Below are 16826 nucleotides of genomic sequence, written 5' to 3'. Positions count from 1 at the left end.
GATCTACTCCTCGAGGATTTCTCTGCATCTGCTCTAGTAAGCCGTGGGTGATTCCTCGCATAAAATATGATTGACCTGCGATTAAAGTCTTGATTTGATTATCTTCATACCTGTTCGGAGGATGTCCCATGCAAGCTGAAGAGGGGCAGCGTCACTAAGACGAGACTGATGATTTGCAGCTCGTCCGAATCAACGCAGTGGATATGGATGACTAGGTGATGAAAGCAGTGTATAGTCCTCAGTTCTAGGCAGTGGCTGGATCGTATCCTCCGTAAGTCTGCATTGTGATAGGTTGCTCCGATCCTCCAAGAAATGATCTTTCTTCACGAAGGAGCAGATAACCATGGACCAGCTTGAAGATCTGATTGCTAGTTAGTGTTTCCATAGATGGAAACTCTCTTGGTGTATTTTGTATTAAGGGCCTGCTGCCTTTTTATTGAGAGTGAATAACACTGGGTCCCTCCAGAATATTCCCTGTTGCTGTGTTACATTTCTCGCATTTCTCACGTTTCTACACCAAGCTTCAGGCGAACCGAATTAATAATTAAAACTATCAAAAAAGGTTTATTGATAAAGAGTGAGGTTTTCAAATTATTCCTAAAAAAACGCGGGATGACAGCACTACTTCATCCCTAAGTACAGAGAACCTTAGAAGACAGGTCGGATGGCACCGTGCTGTGCTGTGTCGACTGTCTCCCATTTCCATATCACATTCGCTACAGAGAACTGCTCTCCCTGCTCTATCATTGACTAGCTTCGGTTCAGTTTAGGTCCCGCATAACAACGTCCTCCGTAACGCTGCCAAGATGAAGGTACTGATGTTGCGGCGGCTGCTGCTGCTGCTGCTGCTGCTGCTCAGGTAACTGTACCGATGCAACGGGAAGGACGGTTGTTGCTGGCACCGTTGCACCGACCACCTGCAGTGGACACAGCCCACGCAGCGGAGTGGACCCATCCGTCAGCTTCACAACCATCGACTGTTCGTGCTGCTGGTAGCCGTAGAAGTTGTCGACCTTGGAGAAATTGTTCGCAAACATGGCCGGCCGGATGATGGGATGCTGAATGATCTGTATACTACCGCTGACATCCATCGGCGCTGGTCCGCCGATCAAGTCCGGCTCACCTGGGTTGGGCTGCTCCACAATAATGACATCCGAGTTGACGCTTTCGCACTGCCGTTGTTGCTGATGTTGCTGGTCGGAGTCGCTCTCCTCCACACCGGTACGATCGGGCACGATCGCTATCGGCTGCCGCTGCCGCTCGTCCTGCGGCTGATCATCCGTCGTCCCGTTGGCTTCGTGTTTCGTCCGGTGCAGCTGATACTTTGCCTCGCTGATCGAAACGAACGGACACCTGGCACACTTGTACAGCAGTGCCGACGCAACCTCGGCATGCATCCGCTCGAGATGTTTCCGGTACGTCGTACTCTGTATGCTGCTATAGTCACAGTAGCTACACTTGTACATGTGGCCACCCTTCGTACTGTGGCGCATCTTGTGCCGCCGGAATGCGTTGTGATCGTTCGTGGTGTACTCGCAATGCTCGCACTTGAATCGCTTCTCGTCCGAATGTTTGGCCGCGTGTGCCTGGAGCAGGTAGCGTGTCCGGAACACCATACCGCACAGTAGGCAGCGATGTTTACTGCTGCCAGCCGCTTCTGGGCCAGTTTGTTCGCTCGTCTCGGTGGGATGCTTTGCGTCCATATGGGCACGCAGCTGCCGTTTGCTAGCGAAGCGTAGACCACACTTGACACATTTCAGCGTTAGTTGGTTGGATGCTTTCGTTGGTTTCTGTCTGTCGGGTAAAGGCTCTACCGAAGGGTCAGCTAGGGTAGAAGTTTCTTGCGGTGAAGGTTGTTCTGGCTGCTGGTCGACAACTACCGGAACATCCGGCCGGGGTTGGGCTGGCTGCTGCTGAGGCTGTGGCTGAGGTTCGCGATGCCACCGCCGATGATTTCGCAGCTGCTTGTTGTTCTTGAAAGCCTTACCACAGATCGCACACTTAAAGTTACGCTCCTCCGAATGGATCTTCATGTGGGTGTTGTTCAGCCGGCAGAGGACGGGCGTTTTGAAGCTGCACAGCTGGCACGCATAAAGCTCCATATCGATTTCATGCTCACGCCACAGATGCGTGTGCAGTGTGTTCCAGTTGCGGAACTCGAGCGAACCACACTCCGGACACCGTATCGCGCTAGAGCTTTCCCCCGGGATGTGACACTTTCGGTGGTATTCGAGCCGATCCGGCTGTCGGAACCGTGCCCCACAATCGTTCAGGTCACACTTGTAGCCTTCCTCTTCGGCCGTTAGGTTGGTGTACAGTTTCTTGAGCTTCGTAATACCCGTCTGCTTGGCACCTTTCGGCCGACCGCGTGCCCGTGGACGCTCGGAAGGCTCACGGGTAGCGATCCCGGGTGCGGCTGCCATTGCCTGAGGTTCCTCTTCGGAGGCTGTCAGGCCTTCTGAAACGATCATCTGCTGCTCGGGTGACGATTGATCTAGGAGGGAGGTTGGGTAAACTTCACTCTCACCTAACGATTGAAACTCTCCGGGAGTAGGATCGAGATTGATCACTTGTGGAGCAGCTAAATATGAGTCTTCTTCTCTCCGCTGGCCAACCGGATCCGTCTCGCCGGGAATGCCTGACCCGTCGTCCGGTGGTGCCTGCAGAATATCGTGCGCAAGAGACGATTCTCCAGTCCCACCACCCAGCGATGGCCACTCAGGGTTGGGTGTTATCTTTCGGTTCGCATCCAGCTCTTCCTGCAGCAGTATAATGTCGTTCGTATAGCCGATTGGGATGGGCTCGCAAAGTGCAGACGTTTCGGCCATCGCGTTGCTTTCATTACCAGCCGGCGATACACCTGCACCGTCTACCATCAACCCTCCACCACCGGGATCATCACGATCGTTGAAACCTTCGGTAAAATCGCACACTTCTCCGCCGAGCTCACCGTAGCCAAGGTCCGACTCGTGGTACCCATCCAGTGCGTCATCCTGCGCCGGATGGCTTTGGCAATCGAGCTCAATCATTGCGCCGGCACCGAACGGTTTATCCAGCAGCTCTCCGTTAAGCTCGTTCCGGGGCTGTACGAGCGTGCCTGTCGTGAGGCTACCCTGCGGTGCTCCGCCCGGAGGTAACATATTTTGCAGCTGCAGCTCGTCGTACGTCATCAGGTTAACTTCGTCCACCGATTTCAGGTGTATTGTCGGTTGCTTTAGCACGCTTATGTTTTTGATGAATATTTTACTCTTCCTTGGCGGCGGTTGTTGCGTTTGCTGTACGTCACAGGACGAAACGGGGGCCATCTGTGGTGTGGCTAGATGATCGTACTCCGTTGTCGTCGTCGGCGTCGTCGTCGTCGTGGAGGAGGACGTTCCCATCAACGCATTCGGTACGGTTGCATTGCTGGTGGTGCTATCGGTCGTCAGGTAGGAAACGCTTGAATCGTCCGTACCGGTGGAGAACAACATCAGCAAGTTTTGTGAACCTTGATCCATTGCTAACGGTAGCGTTCTGTTCGCGCTTTCCATCGGTGGTCCTAGTGTGTAGCTGATTTCGGAACCATTCAGCAGCGGCTGATCGCAAGGTGTCGCCGGTAGTTGGGACATGCTAGCGTTCGACGTGGACAGCGAAGGTTCGGCGACAACCGACTGGTCCATCGCGGCTGGTGGAGTTGAGGTGCAGATTATGCTCTCGCAGCTACTCGCTCTGCTTGTAATCGATTCGTTAAACGTCGCGGAAAGGGGTGTTGGTCCTGCGCTCGAATTCGGCACCGGTTCGTTAAGCGTTGATATCAGCGGGTTTCGGAGTATGTCCACATTTTTTATATAAATACGGCTTCCGCGTGACTGCGCCGTTCCGACGGGCGGTGCCGACTGTTCTAGCCCGTACCCATTGTTCAGCGGGTCGATCAAAGATGGGGCTGAATCCATGCTCATGTAAGCCGCCGCATTGTACTTGCTGCTGCTCCCGTTCGTTAGAATGTTTTCCTCCGACGGGATAAAGTTCACGTTTTGCAGCAGTGACACGTTACGGATGAATATTTTATTCCCATTGCCGGCAGGTTGCTGCTGCGCGGCGTGCGGCAAATCGAGCGCTTGGTCATGCGGCAATAAGTCTTCTCCCAGGCCGGAAAGCTGATGGGTGTCCTGCAGCGTACCGTGCGCTACCGCGGACGGTTCCTGATCGGTCGAAAGCAGTTGCTGCTGACCTTGCGACACGCTTTCCTGCCGTGTTTCTTGAGCGATCACGTCCGGTTTTTTGAGCAGCTGTACGTTCTTTATGTATATACGGCTTTTGTTCTGTGGCGGAACCGGTGTGACCGTCGGCTGTATTTGATTGCTGGCCGTGTCGCTTCTTTGCGTGGAAACTTCGTTCGGTTTTGCAGCTCGACTGCACAGTGCTTCCACCTCGCTCGGTATCATTTCGTGATCCTCGGCGAGATGCAGTTCTAGCACGGATTTCTGGTAGAATTTGTTCTCACACACTGGACAGTGCAATTTTTCGGCTGGCGTTGTTACTCCGGCCGAATGTCTATCCCGTCGGTGCTCGTTTAGCCGCGCTTCCGCAAGGGTCGCAAAGGGACAGTACGCACACAGCAGTATCGGTGTGTCTGGTTGCTGCACCCCACCGTCCAGCGGGTCCGCGTTCAGATAGTTATCGATCACATCCGGCAGCCGGTCGGAGCTGTTGAGGCTGGCAAGCTTTACCCGCGTATCGGCTATCTCGCTCTTGATCGGTTCCGACCGTTCTTCGCTCTTGATTTCGCTCGATGTGCTGTGGTGGGACCGTAAGCGATTTTCCTGCTGGTACTGCTGGTTTATTTGGGTGGGAATCTTCACAAAAATGCTCGGCAGGATGACATCGTTCGGGCCACTGGTGTGTCCTCCTCCGCAACCACCACCACCAGCACCACCGCCGGACGTCTGTTGCGAGATCGATGCAAAGTATGGCGACGCGGGTGCAAAGTTGAGCGGGTTCGGTGAGCCGGGCGAATCGTGCAGCGGGGAATGGAGGTGATTCGAGGAAAGCTAGCAATGGAGCGGAAAGATGGTTATCGTCGTGCGGCGGCGCTATTATCATGCGGTGGCCCGCTACTTACCATCGAGTCGAAACCCAAGCTTTCGCTACATTGGTTTTGAAATATATCCATCGTACTTGCAGGACGCTCGACTCTGTGTACACTACTGACGCTGTGTTTTTCTCTCCAAGGACGCGCACGCAACAGGACATCCGCTCTCCCACAACACGCCGCTATGAGCTTTCAGGTGCGTTTCATTCTACACATTAACAGCGCATCGAATCGAAACCTTTATCGCGCGATGATTCACTTCCGCTATCAGTGCCGTAATTCTCTTTGTCAATCACGCATCAATTACTGTTTTAATCAATAAATCCAAAGCCACAAACCGCGATCCTGCACTGCGGCCCCCGTATAAACAATCGCACTTCTGTGTGAAATGTTTCTTTTTTTGTTGTTGTACGACCCAAAACAAACTTCAACTGACAGTTGGCGTTTTTGTTGTGGTTGTTGTTGTTTGTTTTCATCCCGCACACAATTGTCGAGGGGCACATCAATGACGTTTGTGTGTTCGTGCACCGAATGCAACAGGTTTCAAACGAACGGAACTTTGTGAAATTAAATTAAAGTTAATTGATTCAACCTAAGCAAAGGTATGGAGGAATTTTGAATTTTGCCTAGAAAGAGATAGAAGATGCTGCATATGTTTCAGCGAGTAAATGCGCTTCGATAGTCCTTTTTACGTAGCTAAGCAGCTGTAGTGTTTGGGTGTGTGAGTAGGAAAGTAAGGTTAACCCTTGTAGCTGCAATCACCTGCAAGGGTAGGCGATAGGTTTTATAGGCGATTTTATTGGACGATTGGAGATTTTTTTTCTTCTTCTTACACTTTCCGACTTGTTAAATTAGGGCTAAAGTCTGAAGAAAACCCACCCTCGGGCACTCACTTTTCGCTACTGAATTACCCATACTCAGTACCCCATTCTAAAAAGATACCCCTTTTTCAGACTTCTTACAAAAAATATTGTTTTTTTATTGATTTATTAACTCGTATCTCGGTTGCGAAAAGACGGTGCCCGTGAGTCTTTATTCAGACTTTAGCCCAAATCCCATCCGCACCGTACCACCGTGGTGAGGACTGACTATCCAACTAGGTGGACTAGTCTAGTAAGCCAGCAAGGACAGGCGTGCCCTTAAGAAGTCGTTAAGCCAAGAAGAGAGAATTGAAATTCTAATAAGACATTCGTAAGATATTCGTCTATAGTGAATATTTAGAAGAAAAGTAATTACAGCATACAAACTACAGGAACCAAATAAAACAGTAAACCCCTTTTTCTCAACATTCGCTTCCCAATAGAAATACAAAACACAGCCGCAGCTCACTTCATCATAAGACACTCTCCCACTCTCTCTCTCGCTTTCTCTCTTATCCAATATGCATAACCTTCGAATACATTTGCTCAACACTCTGTACTGCCGGCGTTCTGCGTATCGCTCGCTATATATTAATTGGGGATGCCCTATCGGTAGTAATAATAGTAGTGTAATAGTACTTGTTTCGCCCCTAAATAACGCACACTAATATATCGTCAATTATGAAAGATTTTGTCTGCTTTTTTTTACGTTTTTTCACTCCTTTTGAACATTGACTTGTTTTGTTTCAACTGTGTTTTATTGCTTCTAACAAGCCAAAACAGCATCCCTGTTGTGTTGTGTGTCCTGTGACTTCACAAGAGGATTGTAGCTGTAAGGGTGCTGGTCATAGATTATAATAATGCTGTCTGTCGGAAGGAGTTTGATTTGTATGTCCGGTTACAAAATTGATTGGTGTATTCCGGTTTTGGTGTAAAAATTGTCCCGATTTCAGTTTCTGCCTCTGCGGTCGTCATTGTTGTGCGTATTGTCCGGATATAGGATAATGCTGCTTACCTTCTAGTGTGTGTGTGTGTGTGTGTGAATGTGACCTCTCTATCTTGTACCAAATGGATATTTGTTATCGTTTTCCGTACATGTATGCGCACTTGATTGAGGTGTGTGTTTCTTTAAACCTTTCTTTAAACTTTCACCATACAAAGTTTTGTAAAGCGCCCAAACGCAGCTGTACAAAACTATGGGCTAACTGCTTGCATTTTTGTGGACATAAATTCGGCAAAAAGGCTATAGCAGTGAGTGCAACGGTGTAAAATACTTTCCCGAATCAATATAGTCTCGGCTTCGGTCGGATTGGTTGCGTCGGATCTCCGTGTGGTGGTGTACAATTGCACGTTAAAAACGATCCAACGGAAGGATAAAATGAGATTGAAAGCGAAAGAAGTTACACTACACTTTACCTTTTGTTTGATTTGTTTTCGTTTTGTTTTCCTGCTATAATTATTGTTCGGGTCGTTCGGCTGTTTCGGCTTCTTACGTCCTACGTCGCAACAACGGTATACTGTTTAGATCACAAACGTTATGTTCCATGCGCCCCTCGCTATTGCTTCTCGCTGGTGATGGTTCCGAACACAAAGGTTAATGAATAGGATGAGGAAAATTGTCAAGACGATGGTCCAACTGTGGGATCCCGCATAAAGGACGCCACAGCGCCGGCGATGGTGAACGATTCTAACGATAAACCCTCGCTGCGACACGCTTCAGCGGGTATCGGGTCGAGGAAAGAAACCATATAGTAATATACGAAAATTGAAATAAATTAATACCGATTACGGATATTCTTCCGAACTGTGGTGTGGTGATGATACGTAGTGTCTAATGCTCCACTGCCTGGTGTCCATTGGACGGTGATACGGTGGCCGTACTGAGGCTTGTCGTTTCCGTCGCCAGCGGTGCCCTGCGTTCGCCGTCCGCCGGCGTATCGAGTGCCGTTTCCTCCGGCGATGCTATGCTCGGAACGGATTTTGGTGCTGCAGTCGTTTTTCTAGCTTCCAACGTGCCGGTGGGAGAGCTCGGGGCCGAAAGTGCTTCCTGTTCCTTCGCCACTTGCTGCAGGTAAGCAGCACAGATACACTCGCACACGAACCGGTACTGACTCTGATGGTGGGGGGGAGCAAGCGTGCAAAAAAGTGGAGCAAAGTAATGTAATCAATGTGGTTTCCCCGCTTCTCGCTTGCCGATTGCTTCTGCTTACCACATTCTGTACCATGCAGGGCCGTTGGTCGCGCATCGCTTGTACAATGTCCAGCGGATATATCGGTTCCCGTACTTCCATCAACGCTAGCGCCGTATCCATCAGTATCAACACTCCAGTGCGACCGATACCCGCCGAACAGTGTACGATGATGGGCGGGTTCGAAGCACTAATGTACCTGCAAGACAACGGTCGGTAATTATTTCATCAAACTAAGGATTCTTCCCACCGGTCACTGCGCTACTCACTGATGCACCGACGTTGAGGACGGCATATCGTTCGGACTATCGTCACTGTCCGTGTGCACGATCCGACGCTCGGAATTGTCCAGCCCACCGTTCTCGTCCACGCTGCGCAGCTTCACATTCTTAAGGCTTGCCTCAATCTCCAACGGCAGCGTCGTTTCCCGGGCCGATCGTACCCGCTCCGTGAACTGCAGGAACAGATTCGGATCCGCCGGTACGTCGTGGTCCGGCCAGGCCAGATACTGCATGTGCTGGATGGTGCGCGTCTCCTTCGTACGCTCATCCGTCATGACGAGATCGCGAAACACGAAGCTACCGGTTTCGTCCGGTTTCTCCGTAAGGCAGCTGATCGAAAAGCCGGCCGACGGTACGAGCGGATCGTCATCGGCCGACGGCCAATACTGATGGCACTTGGTGCTGCCGCTTTCCTTCACCGTGGTCAGCATCACCACCAGATGGCTGCTTTCCTGCTGCACCATGCGCCAAAAGTCGTTCACCGTGGACGGCAGCGGCCCTTGGGTGGCGATGTAACGGTTCGTTTTGCGGGCGGGCGGTATTTCCATGTTCACGTAGTTGGCGTTAATGTAATCGCCACTCTCCGCGTGCTGCAGTACGACGCGGGTGCAGTCATCTGAGGAAACAGCGGAGAGCGGTTATTTACATTGAAGCAAAAGACAGTCCAAATTCCATTACTTACACGGTGATATGTCACGGTAACGATTCTTGCCAATGTTTTCGTTTTTGCGTGCCTCGGTAATGGCCAGCTCCGGGTTCTTCCGGTACAGCTGCTCGTACTGGGCTAACAGTGCCCCGGATGCTAATCCGTCGCGCAGCAGCAGCAACGATTGTGTAAACAGTTGATCACCGTTCAGCAGTCCACCGGCCCCGCGCACGATATCGTTCTCCTCCGGCACGTACTGGTACAGCGGTTCTTCCTCCGTATAATCGACTAAGGCATTCGGTTTCAGTGTTAACAGCAGTTCACCACCCTGATACTCCCGCGAGGCACGTATTAAGCTAACCACCTGCTCGTACGCCAGCGTGCTAACGTCCCGTCCGTTAATCCGCACCACCTGATCACCCTCACAGACGCGCGGTGTACTTTTGTCGGCCGGTGTGTGCGGTGCAACGCGGGAAACCAGTATCGGCAGCCCGTGGTCGATACCGCCCTTTACGTTAAATCCGAAACGACCCTGCTCGTCGGCTACGAGATGGATCGTGACCAGCCCATTCGCCTCATCGTCCACGGCGATTCCATTGCTTGCATTGCTGCCGTTCAGACCGGCGTACGCGGGTGGAGAGTCGTACATGGGCATTGACGTGCGGGCACAGTGCTCGATGAAGGTGGGCCTGCAGAGATGGAAGTTTGTTATTAGCGGCGGCTGATTTGTAGAGCTTATCAGGTCAAAAGCAAGAGAAAGGCGGCCATAACATTAGAGCAACACTGTCCACGCGAATAAAGCTCGAGATTGTCTAGATTGTCTAGAAACAATTGCCTAACTTGGGTGGATAGTTTTGAAACCCGAAAACCCCTTAACCACCTTTCCGGCACTTACTCATCCGTCTGCTGTTCCCAGGCTTTACGCGGCATCGACGACGGCGTTTTGGACGTGACCTTATCGTACGTACGCGTGGCTTTTGTAATCGATAGCAACGTAAGCTGATTTTTGTTACCACCGGAAGCGCTGATGTTTGCTCCCCCGTTGCTTGCCTCATTGCACGATGCACCGCCACTACCATCACCGCCACCATTCGCTCCACTACCATTCAGCAGAGGCGATTGTGGTTGTGAGATGGTGGCCAGCAACCGGCGGCTAGGCGAACGGATGAAAATCTTCGCCACCTTGCCCCGCTGCCGGCTTTCCGTGACGGCTTGCAGTTCGGTGCGGCCGGAATAGTGGAATCTGGAGAGAGAGAGAGAGTGAGTGAGATAATGATTAGACTACGATACGGCTAATACCCAAGCACAGGACACATACTTGGAGCGTAGCGTTAGTGGCAGGAAGGAACGAGGCGAACGATGTGGTTTCTTCAGCCGGAAGAATGAATGATGCTCGACGCAAGCCTTCCACAGCAGCTTAGCGTTCCGGTGCGATCCCATGCTGAACCCGAGCAGCGTATCGTAGTGTTCGGACTGGAATTGTAGGAAAAATGCATCGTTTCTTAAATCAACCCTGAATCTCCTCCTTCACATCCAATGCGTACCGGTTCGCGGGCCAGTTGAATGAAGAAATCTTTCCGCTTAAAGGAAACCTTTACCACCTTTGACCACGAGAAGGTGTTGATGCGGGTGCCATTCTGATACACCAGCAGACCGAGGGATGACACACCGAGCGCTAGCTCCTTGCCGGATGAATCCTGCAACAGAGGACGGGTGGTAGGGGGTAGGGTTGAGTGGGATCCGAGTGGTGCAAATCGCTTCGACTGTTTTACCGTCGCCCGGTGGAAATCGATCCCGTACAGCTCGAGCCGTTTCGCATGCTCGAGATAGTTGTATTCGGCGTCGGCCGGCAGCTGACCACGGTGCAGTTTGTGCAGCTCGGAGATGCGATGCTCCGCTTCCTCCGTCTGCTCCGGTAAAAGCTGTAGCTCGCTCAAGTAGCCAACCGTGTGCTCCAGCGGATTGTAATCGCCTAGTTCAGCTGTTTTGATTGGGGAAAAAAGGACACGTGTGCGTTAGTGAAGCTTGAACGATGGAGCAAAACCCAAAGCCAAAGGTTACTCACCTTGCACGGTAAAGCTGGCCAAAAGGCAGGCAGTGTTGAGTGTGACGGGCAGCCGGCCCTGATAGACATCGCGCCGGATCTGCAGATAGAACTGGTACCGCGTGTACTCTTCGTGCAGCCGGCTCGGATCGGTGACGTAGAACTTGACGCGAAACAGCAGCAATGGCACGTGTGGACCACCGTCCGCATGCTGCCGTACGACCGTGCTGGTGGTCCGCGCATCGTTTAGCTGCTTGCGGAACGGTTTGTTCGGATCCAGCCACCGTACCGGTTGCCGTCCGGTCGGGAAATGAATCGCTGACGAGGCGGGCGGCGGCGCCGGGATCGCACTACCATTCGGTCCGGTGGTGCTCGATCCACTGCTCGATCCACCACCGGCCGATGGATCGCTCTTGCTGTTGTTGTTGCTGCTGCTGCCACCACCACCACCACCACCGCCACCATTGGTGAGTGCGTGTGCGTCTTCCGCCGTGGGAAACTGTAGCCCGAAGTAGTCCCGCTCGGACAGCTCCACGTGCTGGAAGACCTGGTCGAGCAGTTCGGCGCCCTTGGCGCGCTTGTCCAGATGGAACGTGTGCGTACTTTCATCGAGGAAAAGTACGGTCACCGGTTTCGTTTGCGTTTTCCTGTCGCGAGCCAGCTCGGCGCCCCTTACTTTGTACGTGCCACTGAAACCACCGAACCGGACGCGCTCAAGCATCGCTGGCAAGCATCGTCGCTGCTGTCATCGGGGGTACCTCGCTCGTGTGCCTGTTTGTGTGCCGTGTACCGGGTTATGTGGAGTGCCCGATAAGAGGGAAAGGGATGGGGGTTTGAGAGTGGTGAAACGTCGAACCTTTCGTTGTGTCGTGTCGATTACGTAGCGCGGAAAGGGACTGCTGCAATGGGAAGAAAAAGGCAAGTTAAAATAAGTAAAAGCAAGAAAACGAAGAAATTATCCAAAGGAAGCAAAAGAACCTGTGAGGGAGGCAAACAACAACAAATCGTTGCACTAAATTGTAGCATGATGTCACATTAGGGAAGACAAGTTTACGGATGCTACTCAGACTGCAAGCTACCACCGGAGCAAGTGAGTGTGCGTCCGATAAGATAACGTTGCATTCGCGCGCAAAGAACGTGGAGATCGCGTCGATTGCGCGTTGAAGAAAGTGGTGATGATGGGAAGTTTTGGGTTGTACATTAGTTGTTTTGGGAAGACACTTTTAGCTACGATCCGTGTTTTCCTGTTTGTCTTTCTGTACACGCTGCTACCAGAAATATCACCCGTGTACTACAAATTCGAAAGAAACAACTAAATATCGTGTCAGGTGTGCTCTGTTTCCGCTTTCCAAGAAAACTAATCAATCAAGAAACGCCAGGCAAACGCAAGGAAGGAGAAGCTGGCTGATAACATCTACTAGAATAGAAGTAAAACTTCTATCGCATATGGCTGGCCCGCCCACAGCCGCACGATAGCAACTCACTTTACATGGTCTATCAGCTAATTGGGAAACGGAAGAGCAGCAACTATGAAGGGCGTTATATGGGCGTTTGCAGCAAGTGGAACTTGGGAAAAGTTGCTCTCAAGCATGGTTGGTTCTTTAAAAAGAAAATGGATTTTCCACCACTTCAAATTATAGTGACTGATCGCAGCAGATCAGCTATCTTAGTCTCAGGATCGCTATGCCTGCTTCATAGGAGAAATATTATTATTATTAACTGTTTTTAGAATGATGTGTTATCCTTTCATAAATCCGTTTGTGTGGTGTAGTTCCAACATTTCTACCTTTCTGGTTTTATAATTGAATTTGCTTTATCTTTGCTGGGCTTTTGCATTGACTTGGCATTAGTGGTGGTATTAGCTTTGCTGAAGAAAATCAGTTCGACCAGTTACAGGGGTTTCTACGAAGTGTCTCCAATATTAAAAGTTGATAGTTTTTTTTTTTAATTTTTGCTGCTTATCGTTTTTAGAAAACCACATTATGAGTGTCTCTTTGACAAGATCTTCATGAAACAAATTAATAAACTTTTTTTTAACGGACAAAATCAAGCAGGATTTGCAGCTTGGTGATGACACAACAAAAAAATATTTTTTTAAATTTATTTATTGATTATGACATTTTCATTAAAAATTGGCAATATAAATTCATTGATATTTTACCAAATTACAAAAAGACTTTTTGTATTGTCCTTTTCTAAATTTTGCCTTTAGCTCCATAACTTCTATGTTACATTTATGCATCTTTTTACTCATATAGACGCGTTAATAAAAATGCAAGATGTGATTTTTTTTTCTCAAAAGTTCGACTATTAAAAAAAAACAATTATTGAGCGAATGTTTTTGCTACATGTTTTCAACATAAAATTATTTTTGTTTGTTAAATCTTGATAACAGTTTGTTTTCGATTTTTGATTTCAAGACAGGTAAAGGAAATGTAAATGGAAAACCCTGCAGAGATTTTTGTCAGACCGGCTGCTTATTTAATACTAGACTTTTATCTACATTTTTCTCCAATTTTATAGAACTTTTTTTTTAATTGGATTTGTTATCAATAGGGATCTGTGTCAGGGTGTTATCGAAGAAGATGCTTATCTGCCGCATGTTTACGGCTAGGGAGAGTCTCATCTGTGGATCGAATCAAAGGTGGAAACCACTTATTGACATGCGTCATTCTGCAGTTTACATATGAATTACAGACAGCTGACTATTATTCAAACTTATTTAAATTAATTACGATTAAATGGGCTTTAATATAATTATTCACTACAGTTTTTTTTAATAAATACATCGCTAGGTTCATTTGAAAGAACAGTTACCAACAGAAGTGCCCTTCTGCAAGATGATCGAATGTGATCGTGCATAGCATTGAGCGTATGAACGAAATAATTAAGGTCAATTACTATCACTAACTAATTTCTGGGGCATCGGGTGTTCGTATGAAAAGAGAAGGTGGATTGCAAGCGTGACTGTAGAAATGAAACGAAAAGGAAGAGGTTTATAGTAATTCTTTTCACACAAGAATTATGTTCGGTATTGAAGATCTTAAACTTTGGCATGAAACTTCTCTCCGGAGGTCGGTTCGGTGGGTTTAAAATTTCGTAGAACCGAAGTATACCGCCTACTGTAGAAGAAAAACAGCGCCCCAAGGCAACAAAATAGTCCATTTCATTCATCAACAAACGATAAACCACTTTCCTAGAAAGCTTTCTCATTCAATTTCCTAACAATTGTAAATGGAATTGGCCTGGTGACGGTATTCACTCATTCATAAACCTTTTTTCTTATGCCTATCACGTACAATATATTGCCCGGCGTACTCGCTTGCGAATTTTTCATCAAGCGAAAGCTTGTTCCGAAGAACTGTAACGCACTTCGTTGTAAGTATGATTTAGAAGACTTTTGTGATTTGGCCGAATTTCCCTGGTGGATGGATATGAGCTGAGTTTACACGATTTTTGCTTCTTTTAAGCGTAAACAATCGCTTCGAGGAATCAAGAGCCTTTAGAGCAATAGTGTAACGGATTCCTAGAAGAGTGCAGGATGGATATTTTATTGCTTAAGGGTATCCTCGGTTGATATGAAATGTGTCTGCTGATATAAAGCAAACTGAATTCTATTTCTACGCATGAAAAATCCTATTTTATGTATCACAGCCCAAGGTGAGTAAATTTAGCATCAACTAATCTACTCGCCACAATTTCCCCATTTCTTATCGTATTGTTTACAGTCGTAAATAACCCTTATCTGGGTGTGCTTCAATAAAACCTTTGCGGAAAGGTCTCTCGTGCATTTGCTTTCATTCTTCCGTCTACATCACGATGTGAATGAACATATATTGTAAGTGGAAGGTGGACACCACTTAGACCGGGTGTGTATCCACTCACTCACTCAGAATCCATTCAGTCGCTCCCACGATGGGTGGTGGTACGATGGTTTTTGGGGAGGAGAATCCGTGGATTCTCGACATCCTCCTCCTCCTCATCCCACGAAAAGCAATTTCTTGACGATGCCCGAAGGATCGGGGGGTTAAGAGGGAACGTAAGTACGGGCGCAAAAAAAATCGTTCATTCGGCAAAAATCTATTTTCGTGCGTCCTTTTCTTCGCATCAACAGCTGGGGACCAGAGGAGGTATAGTTTGTGTGTGTGTGTGTGTGTTTTTTTTTTTTGGTGCACGTTATCCCCCCGCCATCTTAACACGATACAGCACACGGCGTATAATTCATCTCTTCCGTTCCTTCCTAACGTCATCATCGTTTTTCGACCCGGCGGGTGGGTGGAATGTAAGGAAGGAGGAACCACCCCCCAAAAGGGGTGCAAAAATGGACAAGACGGCAGGCCGCGTGTAAGTGATGCGTGCTTGGTGCGCATCATCACACCTCGGTCAGGCGCTGGTCATCATTTATCAACCATCTCTTGACCCAGGGGGTGGTGCGGTCAGTGTGTTCCGCCCTGCCAACATCGACCCAGTGCCTAAGCTAGTACGCCGAAGGTAGCATCGAAAATGGGGTGGTGATGTTCGTGTGTTCAGAACTTACTTTGCAGCGAGGAGTTTAGTTAGGAGTTTTCCGCTAAATTAAACCAACTCCGCGGGAGTTGTCCAGTGCAGGTCAATGGGGTTCTATACAATATTCTAAATATTTCAGGAGGATTCTACAATCTAGATAACACCGCTGTGCATGGCGAAGTTCACATTTTTACTTGAATCGTTTCACAAAAAGAGGGCCCATTCTTTAATGTATATAATCTATCGACATAAGAATATAAAGTGTTTACTTCATATCAATAAGCTTTGACATCTTCAATAGAATAAAAAATGGGGGTATTTACTGAACGACAAGAGAACGCTGTAGTAAGTTAACGTTTTTCGATTTTAAATTTTAAAGGGTTTCCTATTGGGTTTAGATCTGAAGCACATTCTGGCCACTCCAGTATCTCTGATGTTTATGTCAGAAAATTAGGTTGTGATCAGTTTGAACCACAGTTACAATTTCAAAAGGTCTCTGTTGTGTGAAGACCGGCGCCGCTAACGCATCGGACACCGGACCGTCCCGTAGAATTATAAAGCTTAAAGCATATAGAGTATAGTCTAGATTTGTCTCGATAGTCTAGATTATTACATTTATTTTCATTTCCTATCTCGTGTGTTCCTAGAATGGTCGTTCGTCGATCGAAGGATGAGAGAGCATCCGCACAAGAACATTTTAAGGGCACAACGTTTATGAAAAGCAAACTAACCTTTATTGGCTTTTCCTGTTGAACGACGAATGTAAACAGATCCTTTTTTTTGTCTCGAAACTCGCTCCGACAGGGATATGGTACGTTGTTGCTGGCGGTAATTGACGGATGGACGGACGGACGGATGCTGTGAGCAGTGTGTTTGTCCGGGGTGTCGGAACACACACACACTCACACTATTGCAAATCTGGATAAAATCACGGCTTGCTGCACCAACTCAAGTGCCCCTTTTCGTGTCTACCTACACAAAAAGCTAAATCCTTCACAAGAGCACATGCACACTTGGATGCACTTTTTGGATGCAGTCGCACGCTCGCTACCACTACAGACGGAACAGCGGAACGTGCTTCACCGGGCGGTGGTTGTTTTCCTTCGCAGCCACCGTTCGTCACAACCTTCCCCTGTGCTTCCCTTGGCGTCGATCGAACAGGTAGCAAAGTGGGTGTAGCAGCGTATAATGCAGCGCTAGATGCACAAAGAGGCATAAACCACCTGCGG

The 16826-nt window shown here is 48.7% G+C and overlaps 2 protein-coding genes and 1 long non-coding RNA gene across 3 annotated transcripts; 1 reads left to right on the top strand and 2 right to left on the bottom strand.

The window, feature by feature from the left end:
- Nucleotides 1-405: 405 nt before the first annotated feature.
- On the bottom strand, nt 406-6292 carry LOC118511370. The gene is made up of 2 exons (XM_036054364.1): nt 5102-6292; nt 406-5030 (listed from the first exon to the last, which is right to left on the bottom strand). Exons 1-2 carry the CDS (start codon nt 5150-5152, stop codon nt 762-764), a joined length of 4320 nt encoding a protein of 1439 aa, XP_035910257.1. The 5' UTR covers nt 5153-6292; the 3' UTR covers nt 406-761.
- Nucleotides 6293-6400: 108 nt separating this feature from the next.
- On the bottom strand, nt 6401-16466 carry LOC118511371 (tyrosine-protein phosphatase non-receptor type 4). The gene is made up of 10 exons (XM_036054365.1): nt 16329-16466; nt 11113-11990; nt 10820-11028; nt 10592-10744; nt 10366-10520; nt 9943-10290; nt 9084-9736; nt 8390-9017; nt 8142-8319; nt 6401-8044 (listed from the first exon to the last, which is right to left on the bottom strand). The coding sequence occupies exons 2-10, from the start codon at nt 11810-11812 to the stop codon at nt 7763-7765; spliced, it is 3306 nt and encodes a 1101-aa protein (XP_035910258.1). The 5' UTR covers nt 11813-11990; nt 16329-16466; the 3' UTR covers nt 6401-7762.
- LOC118511374 lies at nt 14678-15930 on the top strand. The gene is made up of 2 exons (XR_004906144.1): nt 14678-15221; nt 15298-15930. It is a non-coding gene; the product is annotated as an uncharacterized LOC118511374 (long non-coding RNA).
- Nucleotides 16467-16826: the final 360 nt, after the last annotated feature.

This window comes from Anopheles stephensi, chromosome 3 (genome assembly GCF_013141755.1).
Source record: "Anopheles stephensi strain Indian chromosome 3, UCI_ANSTEP_V1.0, whole genome shotgun sequence".
Taxonomy (NCBI): domain Eukaryota; kingdom Metazoa; phylum Arthropoda; class Insecta; order Diptera; family Culicidae; genus Anopheles; species Anopheles stephensi.
Note: the sequence above shows the minus strand (reverse complement) of the source record. Positions and strands in the feature narration are given on the sequence as shown.